This window comes from Boleophthalmus pectinirostris, unplaced genomic scaffold, assembly GCF_026225935.1.
Source record: "Boleophthalmus pectinirostris isolate CB_2022bp ecotype Guang Dong unplaced genomic scaffold, ASM2622593v1 HiC_scaffold_14, whole genome shotgun sequence".
NCBI lineage: Eukaryota > Metazoa > Chordata > Actinopteri > Gobiiformes > Gobiidae > Boleophthalmus > Boleophthalmus pectinirostris.
In genome coordinates, this window is record NW_026571047.1 from 9553986 (window position 1) to 9564939 (window position 10954).

Consider the following 10954-nt stretch of genomic DNA (forward strand, 5'->3'; position numbering starts at 1 on the left):
AAGTCCCAAACAAAAAATTATAAGGTGCAATATTTGTGTACAATGGTTTGAAAATGTCTTTAAAACAATCAATGTCCCATATAGTTAGCCAAGTCCCTGTCCTGATGATGATGACATAATCAAATTTTAGATTGTGAACACAACCTTTTGCTGGGTTTCAGATTTCATCAAAACATGTTATGGGCAATAATATTTAATACAGATGAGGAGAAACTCAAATATATATTGTTGAAAAGCAGTTTTTGTTGAAACATAGCAAGTTATAACAAGTTATAGCATCTAGTCGCTAAATGGTGGTTTTCAGATTCTAGAATGCGATGATGTCATACTCTCAGATGGGGGCCAAGAGTCAGAATTTCCAATCGATAAAATACTTTACCATGAAATATCTAAGGTAAATACATAAATGCTGAACCTTCTTTTAGTGACTAAACCTAAACTAAACCTAAAAATGTACCATCTGTATTAAACACTATTGGCTTTTAGAATAATGTAATGTTATCTGAAACCCAGCAATAAAAATGATCAGCTTCAACATTTGTGAATTTTCCTTTTAGATATTACCAACGAAGTCCAATGAAATTAAGCCCCTGCCTGTGTGTATGAAATAATGTACCAATAAACCTTACTTCCTTACCTCACTCATATTTAGCTCTCTCTTGGTACTATGAACTAATAATATTATTGAAGGTGATAGATTTTACACTTACCAGACTATTCCCTGTGCCCCTGAGCCGACGGGTCTGAGGCTCTGATAGCGTTTTAGAACAGTGAAAGTGGAATCGCCCACATCTATACTGTAATACTCCTTCTCGCGTTTGTTCCTGTTCATGGTGGCACCTGAGACCTACGCCGAGACAGGGCATCCAAGTGGAGCGCTCCTCACCACACCTGGGGACAGAAAACAGAAGTGAACATATTGTAAATATTTGCTTGTTAAAATTTTACCACTTCCCAAAATATATTTCAGTGAAGTTCTGTCAAAACAATAGGTTCTTGGCATGGTAACGTATGTTTTAGCTTAGTTTGTGTCCATTCTCTTTACATCCACTTTTGTAGCTCTTTTAGAAAATATAGTAACAATAGACATGGAAGTTAGTACTTATAGCTTTGTAGACACTTCCACTGTGTAAACAGTTCAAATGTGAATCAATTTTGAATACAAATGTGGGAGCCGCTTTATGAAAAAATGTGTAACTTTTCTGGTGGAGAATTATTCAAATGCTTTTCTCCAAAGATGTTTTTTCTTTGTCTGGAATGTTCAGTGGTCCTTTCCATCTTTCTGGAGACTAAACAAGACCAAGTTACAGGTCAGATCTGTGGAGAGGGCAGCCTCAATTCACAGTCAGAATGCCTGTTTTTCAAGGCATTTTTGAGCTATTAAACCTCCTGTAAAATGTAAAGAGCTGAATGTCATACAGTGTAACACTATTGGCAGAGCAATGCTATGTCCATAGAAACAAGCAGATGACAGAGCCCCAACCAGAAAGTTACATAGTGCACCTACCTTTAAATCAAAGAGAATAACTTTCTTCGAACCTCAGTTTCGAGGGCTTGATACTCAATACCACAATGATTATTAAAAACATGCTTATCTAATATGACATATTGCCAGAGTTTTTACATTCCCACGTGGTTTCATACTTGTTACGATAAGTGCTAAATATGTATTTTTTTCCATTCTCCATTCTCAATACTAATTTTAGTATCAATTCTTTTGACAATCCCACTAGGGCTGCAGTTGACCAAAGACAACTATTACCCATCTCTATGTACAGTATTTGACCCAAACTCCACTCACAAGACAAGCGTTCATGCAAAATCCTTATAATCTAAATAGAATGATTTATAGACTAATACCAATTTTGGCCTTGTTAGCAAAATTGTAACTTTTAATGGTAAATTCTAATGCAAGATCTATGCAATTGAGACATCCTGTGAACAACAATCTTATGTTTCCATGCATTGCCTGCTTACTTAGTTTCGACCTCAATCCCTCCCCAGTCCCCAGATAAATCAATATTCTATTATAAAGGGTGCAAATAAAGACCACAAAGTCATTGGTGGCTTATTGTCAACCACAACAAAACTCATCTGTGTTTGATAAAGCCGTATTCATCTTCATTACTTAATCAGAACCTAATAAAAGCAGAAACAGGCATCGAATAAGATATTCTAACACAAACACAGCAGTGCGGTGTGGAGCACGGAGACACAGTTAGGATCCAGGACACGAGGTTTTCATGCTGGGAACGAGAATCATTAGTGGAATTTGGAGCGCAGCATTGAAAAGGTTGGCTCTGAGTAGAGATGATGGTTGTAGATTTCACAGTCCACGACCCACATCATGTACATCACCGTGCCGCAGACTCTCATCTCCTCCAAAGTACTTGTTTCTATGGCAGCACGCAGTTTCTGTTACCGTTTCCCATGCTATCCAAAACTGGCACCACTTTATGTACTCATTGCTGACAGAATGACAACATGAAGGTATTACATTAATCAAAATATTGTCTGAAAAAGGGCTGGACAATATCTCAATTGAATCAGAATTCCAATGTGAGTAGGTGCAGTTATCAAATTGCAAAGTCTTCAGTTAATTAGGTAAGAGAATGTCCTTTTACAAACATGTTCTGAAATGTGTAGAATTCTTGCATTAGTTCATCAGTTCCCATTTTAATCTGTCAAACGCTAATGTTCCTGGAGCTGTTTACAATGTGCACTCTGACAGAATCCAGTCCTGGAATAAAAAAAATAGCTATGCTAAAAGTTAAATGCTCTATGTGTACACAATAAAAATATTTGACCAGCCTAATGCTAAATTGATAAGTTTAATGCCATAATGTGGAACATTCCAAGACAATAACATCTCCATGGAGGTAAGCACAAATATTGTGTCAAATGTAATGTTTTTTTTTTTTTTTAATCCATCTGGAAATAGAGAAGCTCTCAAATCATTTCAGTTTATGAATTCAAAATTTGTGTTTTGTGTGATGGTGCTGCCCCACCTTTTTCATCCCACTTTATTTTTCCACCCCTCCTGAATCCAACTTGAAATGACAGGGAGCGGACTGATTCTTTGTATGAAACAGCAAACGAAATAAGATTGGCCGACCGGAGTATGGCTCAAATTGAGACGTGCACAAAATGTCAAATAGGATCTTAAGCTGTCCCCTAAATGCATTCCCCGCCATGTGTCCTCCTATATCCACCCAGCTTTACTTCATCTTTCTCTCCCTCTCCCTGTCTCTCTTTCCTCCTCTCCTGTCTCTCCCAGTTTTGATCATAACACCATCTTTTCCTTCCTCGCTGAAGAAGCTTGTCGACAGTGCACAAAAGTGCAGGGATTTCAAAATGTGTGCAAAAGACTCAGGAAAGACGATGTTTTATCTCGCAGAAGCAGCAGGTGGCAATGGCAAATAAACATGGAACAGTATTAGAGCCCTCCGCCTCAGAGTACAAGTAAGCTGTGCAAACTGCAACATTTTTAAAGAAAGTTAGGACATTTAGATTATCATATTTTGCAAGCATCAAAAGTATTGAAAAATCAAATACTAATTGGTACTAAAACTAGTATCGAAACTAGATACTCATTTGAGTAGGCATCGATACAAAAAAAAAAGTCACATTCACAGGGCAGAAATAATCCATTGTATACAGAAGTATAAGCTGTATCAGTACAAGTATAAGTACCAGATAGGTACATAACACACATAAGTACCACACAGACTAATATACACTCATGGACTATTGGAACCTACTTGGAGGACTGAGGGATTACAAAAATATTAGGCAACAAGGTAATATAAAATAAAGTCCTATGAATTAATGTTCAAAATTACATTCTATTGTCCAAAGAAAGGGTGCTTTTTATTATCATAGTGGGATCTGAATTGGTATAGAGTATCAAATCTATTCCTTGGTATCGAAATTTTAGTATTGTGACAACATTAGAGATGCCATCTCTTTCCCAAGAACGTTTCACAGTATGACACTGAACCATCATTCAGCCATAGAGACAAGGAGGACAAGTTGCATGTCTGGTCTATACAGAAGGGAATGTATTTTTTTAATGTAATTTGGACAATTAAGATCACTCGTAATTGAACAAATGCATGTTGGAGTTGCATGTAGACATGTATTGCTTTTTTCTAGGAAAAGCAATACATGTCTTTTATCAAGTCACCCATTCTGCCTACAAGAACAAAGAAAAAACATTATCAAACATTTAATTAAAGCCCTTTAATACAAAAAAGCCACTTCAATAGCGCTGAAAGGGTTAACTAATTAATAAACACTACCTGATATTATATTGAAAGAAAGAAGGTTGATATATTCAGGACACTGGGGAACTACTGAGATATTTTAATAAAAGGAACTCTTTGTTTTGTTGGTGAAAAAAATAATAGGGTACAACAAAAACAGCTCCTTATCAGCTCTGAATATTAAACTTATTCATTTTCTGCTGAATTATGAATAGAAGGGAAGCTCCCCTGATAACACACTTCAAACCGCTTGGCTCAATTTTTTTTAGACGGGTTTTAGTTCTGGGTTTGATTTCCGTGCTTTGAAGGATAAACTTTATTTCACTTTATGTTTTCTTTTTGTCTGCAACTAGGTTGGGGTCACCTGTGGACAACAAAGATATGCTAATAACAAAAGGTTGACCAGTAACAAACTGGAAGTTTAATTCCTACTCAACAAAGAGTTCATGGGCAAGGCACCATGCCACACATTGCCGTCTAATCTTCAGACTCTGCATTTGTTATGTGTCTAAATCTCTTACAATCAAAACCTGATCGTATAACTGGAGTTAAGCCAATTTAATTTTATGCTAGCAAACACAACAACAACAAAAAAATACAGTCTCACGCATAGACTGTATAAAGAAGTGGACTAAGGGAGTGAGACGCCACCCTTAGCGTTCAGCTTCAGTAAAATGAAGCTCACGAGTCTAGCAGGTAGGTAGAGTTTGGGGCCGAGTTCCAAATTAGGAATAGGAATTTATTAATGGACAAAACAGAAAAATAAAAAAAATAAAAAACAGCAGGATCATGTAGAGCAGGCAAATGTGAACATTTTAAAACCAAAATGATGAGGGTCACTGCAGCAGTTACAGACAGTGGTGACAATATTTTAAGTCAATTGGAGTTGATGTAGCCAGAAATGCCCCTATGCTCACTTCCTATTTGGATCACGGCAGTTGGCGGCTTAGCTATGCCCATACAGTCTATGGTCTCAAGACAGTAGGGTTATTAAAAAAAAAGACTGATACCCAGACAATAATCAGTAAAAAAAAATAAAAAAATGTATAAAAACTAGGAACACACTTGAGCAAGTATTGATACAGAAATGGTATGGAGTATCGATCATTGTCTTAGTACCAAAGTAAGGGTTTGAAATGTTAGTATAATAATGCTAAAAGCTAAGGTCTGTTTTTTTTCCTGTCAGTGTCAGAGCCCATCTTATAGGCTTCTGTATTGTTGCCATCAGCCAGTCACAGCCTGCTGTGTTGCCCGCAGCAGCAGAATAACAAACCTCCCTCAGTCTTACCATTTAAATGGTAAAATAAATAAATTATCCTCCTTTCTTTTGGCAAACAGAAACTTAATTTGACTTTTTTATCCTCCCAAAAATAACCACTTTGCTTGGTGTGATACAAGTTGAGACAATGTTGCTAGTGCAGTGCACGGCTGAACACGTCTACCACATTTCCCAGAGTGCATTGTGGCGTGGTTTTGTTTTTGATGTGGAGAAGTGTTAGCCTACTGGATCTGTGACGGCGTGTGAAAGAGGGCCAGAGCGATATGACAGCCCGCGTGTCAGCCTGTCAGCCCAAATCCTGCTTTTGGAGAGACGTTATACGAGTATGCATGTAGAGGCCTGCAGTCCCACACAGTCTGCAGGTGGAGAGGAATACGAATATAATATATAAATGACTGGAAGTTGAAAAATTGACAATGTCAAATGTAAGAGACAGCCAGGGTTGAATGGTTTGTGATAAAGAGACCATTTTTCGTTGCGTTTTGGTGAAGAAGCAGCTCTGGACAAGTAAGGGCTGACTTGATTTGCACCGGCCTTCACCTCTCCACTGTCCATCATTCTGTCCACACAGCAAGCAGCAGCATCACTCACTGGAGAACTGGAGTAGTTTTTTTTTTTTTTTATAAGTTAAATTTTTTCACTAAAAACAGCTACTTCTGTCAGACTTGTTCTCCCTAGTTTTAAGTTTTCAATAAGGTTAACAGGTATACTTGATTCTACAGTACCATTTCCAGACATAACTACAGAGGGCTGTGCCAGTGCAATTAATACATTTTTGGATCAAGTCAAAATTCAATCATTTCAAATAATGAAATGTCTTTTTTATTTTATTTTATTTAACCAAATAAAATCTTTTCAGAACTCATTTTTATTTGCAAACATCTACACTCCAATTCTTTGTCAGTAGAAGCATCTGGTTTGGAGCAGAGTTTTCATATTGTGTTAAAAAGGCCCTGTCCAATATGCTCCTGAATTAAATATTGAAAGGCATATTTATGTGTTTCATGAGGAAAATTACAATAACTAGAAACAATAATTGGTTAATACAAGGAAAAAATTTGAAAAATTGTTTTGGCCACACCACCTGGCCCTACTGAGAAGAAACTGCATTCTTCACCTGTATCCGCTCTGGATGAACCATTGTCACTTCCAATCTTATGCATTTACAAATGCCTGTCAACACCCTAACACCAAAACCTTAGCTATAATTTGCATAGCATTTTGCAAAGTAGCAGGAACCGGGCCAAACGCCAGAACATTTAGGGCACGTCTATTAGAAGAGGAAAAGGGTGCACACACAGTATTTGGCACACATTCATGGTGGTAGATTGTAGGAGGGAGAGGGCGTAAATTTAATCACAGAGGTCACTTTGAGAAATGTCTTTATGCCTCTGCCAATTTAAGTAGTTGGCCTTACATACCTTTTGGGAGTAAAAAAAAAAAAAACAGTACTATTCAACACTTCAGCCAGTACTGTTAAATGTGCAGCAATGGGGTCCCAAATAGGTGCTAGTAAGTATTGTTTATCAACAAGTGTCTATTATAGTGTTGTCATTATACTAAAATTTCAAACTCAAATAGACTTCATACTCAAAACCAATACCACAATGATAATAATAATAATAAAAGTGGTCCAGGTAGGTAGGTGCTAGTCTTACACTTCTAATACAGCTCAAGATCATTCTAAAGCTATTCAGAAAAGGTTCATTTTTGAATGTGAATGTGACTTGATCAAATGAGTATGTACTTTTGATTCTAGTTTTAGTTTTGATTTGTATCAGATTTTCAGTACTTTTCTCAACCCTAGTCTATTATAACTTGTACAAAAGCCTCAGTTCCACCTATAGAACAAAACATATAATGCTTCCTGCACAGTTGCTCATACAGAACAAAATTTACCCACTATAGGTTTGATTGACTGGCCTGTCAGGACAGGCAATAAACATACAATTGTAATGGTCAAACATAGAGGTCAAAAATTCAACTGCATTTTAAATTGGCTTTGCTCTGGGCTTGAAATCCCTAGTGATTTCTACTAGTTATGTCGTGGAATATAATGCACAATGACTATAATATGACGTGGGACCTATTTTGGTTGATTTGTCTACAAGTCAACGTCATTTGAAGCAGTGATGAATCAGAGAGAATATATAACATGCCTATAAATTCAAGACTTAAAGGGCTTATATTATGCAAAATAGACTCTCGTGAGCTCTAAGTCATGTTAGATGTCGTTACTGCGTCAAAAAACACCTGGAGTTGTTTTGTTACATTTAAGTGAGTAATCATGCATTATTACTCTGTCTACATTACTGTCTACATTTGCAAAGTTCAAAACACTCTGTTCCACCTTTTGATGTCATTTAGTGTTTTTTTTTAAAGTTACCAGCTAACTTTAACCTTTAGTTGAGTAGAGAGGAATGAAATTATCAAAACTATTCTAGTGAAGTTGTATGGAGTTTAAAAACACAGTGGAGCAATTTACTGTATTACCACATAATATCAGAAGGTGGAACAGAGCGTTTTCCATTATCAGTCTAAATATGCAGAACTTGACTGTTTGACTGAAACAAAGCATAATTCTGGGTATGTTTTTGATGGGGAGACAACATTATAATCATAAATCATAAGGCAGAAAACAAACAAAAGGCAGTGATCATTTTAGCTTCCCAGACTGTCACCACCTCTCAGAAGACCCACACCTTAATCCCTCTCTGCAGTCTACCTTCCAGTTTTTGGTGCAGGAATCGGATTTCTTCTTGGTGCTTTTGGCTCACAGCTCTCTTTCCCTTGGCACAGTCATTCTAACAAAACTTGCTAGCAACGTGCAGTGCAGCTAGCCTGGGGGCAGTATCCATCAAATGTGACTATAAGGAATCGTGTCCAGGAGATGCGCGCTTAAGGAGTGTTGCAACGTACATGTATGTCACTCCCAGCGCACGACAGCAAAAACGTCAACAATTTCATAACATTTACCTTGTACCGATACCAGCATGGGGGGGATTGGCACATCTGGTTCCAAACGCACCATATGGGAACATTACGCAACGTTTATAGGAAGAAATTCAAGCTATGGTAAATGAACGGTGATATTGGCAATGCTAATGAAACTAGCCAAGTTATGCGCTGTGCCATTTAAACTCATCAAAACATGGGCGTGTTGGGTCCTCCTCCTAGCATGTGCAAAAGAATATGTTCACGTCTTTGCGCGCGCATTAACAAGAGGTCACGGTGTTACGGTTCAACTTTCGCATGTGCTACTGGCTGGTGGATCTGGTACACGGGTGGAAGCAGGGCTGGTGTGCGCCCTGACGAGGATAGGTTACTGTAAACGTGCCTCCCAGCGCAGCCACTCCGTCTGCCTCTCTTTTCCCGTTAGGCCAGGGTTGTTCCAACATACTCCAAACACAGATGCACACGCGTTTTACATTGTAGCCCTATATATGACCCCAGCGGCGCACTCTCCCACCCCGATACCTGGCGATCACAAGCCTGAACACGCCTCACGCACGAAGGAAAACATCCAAAAGTGTGTGGAGCTCACCCCTCTCCTCTGGTTAATTCCAACAGAGTCCGACCCACAGCAGCAGCCGCCCGTGTGCCTTCCTTTCGCTGGAGAACCCGAATGGACGTGTCGGGAGGGAGTAAATCCACGTTTCCACTCACGCTAGCGCACCGGGATCCACGCGAAATACATGTGTGATTAGAAGGTACACGATTTTCAGAGCTTCCGTGACACAAGCACTTTCTGCCATTTCATACCGACGTCGTCTGGTCGAAACCTTCCGATGTTTCCTTCGGCTGCACAATGAGGAGCAGGCAGTGTTCAAGAGCGCCTGCGTGCTTCCGGGAGGAGCAGGGTAAAACGGAAGCTGCGATTGTGCAACGTTTTTTCAGATCAGTCCATGGGGATCAGCTTTAAATTTTAAACAAAAGTTATTATTTTGCATTTGTTGGAATTTTTCAATGTCATTCAAAATGTCAAACTTGTATAAGAAAGCTTACTGCTGGTGAATTGAATCAAACTGAAAAAAATAAAAAGGTTTATGCATGCATATTTTTATACTATACTTATACATTTATATTTTATGTTCTGGTATGTCACACAATATAACATGCACATTTATGGAAAATAAGTAATTGCAGCACCAATTCCATTGCTGTTGCACTGCTGACTGCAGTGTAAATTGGGCTAAAAACAATAGCCTGTATTAACAAAAACATTAATATCAAAAGACTTTTTTATTATTTTGTATTTTAACAAAGCTATATTTTTATTTCATTTTCAGATTCTGGATAGGCATTTTGACCAATTTAACCTCACTATCATCATCGAGAAGTGGCAAGTATACTATGGAGTTCAAAAGTAATGCCCATCCCCAAATAGTCAGTTATGTGGGAGGTAATGACCTCTAATATTAATTGTCTTCTCTGTCAGAAAACAAAAACAAAAGAGAAATGATTTTTTTCACAGTTCCACCAAATACCTCATTGTTGCCTGTTAAAAGGATTCTAAGCCATAAGATTAATATGGCAAGTTTGTGGAGCCAAAAATAATGATAGGGTTCAACATTTGTGGCTTTTTCAGTTATACTTATATAGGCTCCTACCCTCCATCTAAAACCACATCATCAAATTTCAACCCATGAATATACACTTATTCCTAATTTTAAAAAAAAAACTGACCTTTATGTAACCTTAGTTGCAGACTTAGCTACAACCAGCTTTAAATACAGTAGCTGAATGCACCACGCTCATTTTAATTTTTACCCTAGTAAACAATGGCAGTTTTCTACAGATCAACTACAGGCTACGTTCCCCCCTACTGTGTACTAATCTACTCTGGGGTGTAGATGAAAGTGGGACAATGACTGAGTCACTTGCCGTTCGAAACATCAGATTAGTACAATACCTACCGCCTACAATAGCTTACTCCTTTGCTTTGCTTCCTCTGCCGTTAGCCAGGCCTGCAAATCCAATTAAGTTCTTATGTTGGCCAGGCTAAAAATAGTTGAAAATGACGGAAAACAGAGAAGCGACACGTCATTACTGGTGAGCGAGGGGTAAATTATGCTATAGAGCTAAAAGGTGTTTATTGAAGGGATGATTGTTGTGTCATGAGAGCGCATGATGGACCTGTTGCCATGACGGACACAAGCAGAGGTGCCATGGCGGCAACCAGAGTAAGGATTAGGTTCCAAACAGTGGATGTCTGAAGGAACTTAAAGGCATTCTCCTGGAATACCGGATGATATAAGGTAGGTCATAAAGCGTTACTATGCATTCTTCTGGATGGAATATTAGTAATAGGACCACCTTTTGAAGATAGTGGAGCACTAGGGCTTCTCGTTACATGGCACCATATTGGGAGTTTCTTGCTTTTTGATCTACCTCTCTGAAAGACTGTCCA

General features: G+C 38.3%; 1 protein-coding gene across 1 annotated transcript in view; it reads right to left on the bottom strand.

Moving 5' to 3' along the window:
- Window positions 1-9345, bottom strand: part of mapk8b (mitogen-activated protein kinase 8b) — a 37976-nt gene extending 28631 nt beyond the window's left edge. The window contains exons 1-2 of the mRNA XM_020924412.2: window positions 9089-9345; window positions 711-891 (exon numbers count right to left, since the gene is read on the bottom strand). Coding sequence (XP_020780071.1) covers window positions 711-832 — 122 coding nt within the window. The 5' untranslated portion in view covers window positions 833-891; window positions 9089-9345. The remainder of the gene's footprint in view (window positions 1-710; window positions 892-9088) is intronic.
- Window positions 9346-10954: the final 1609 nt, after the last annotated feature.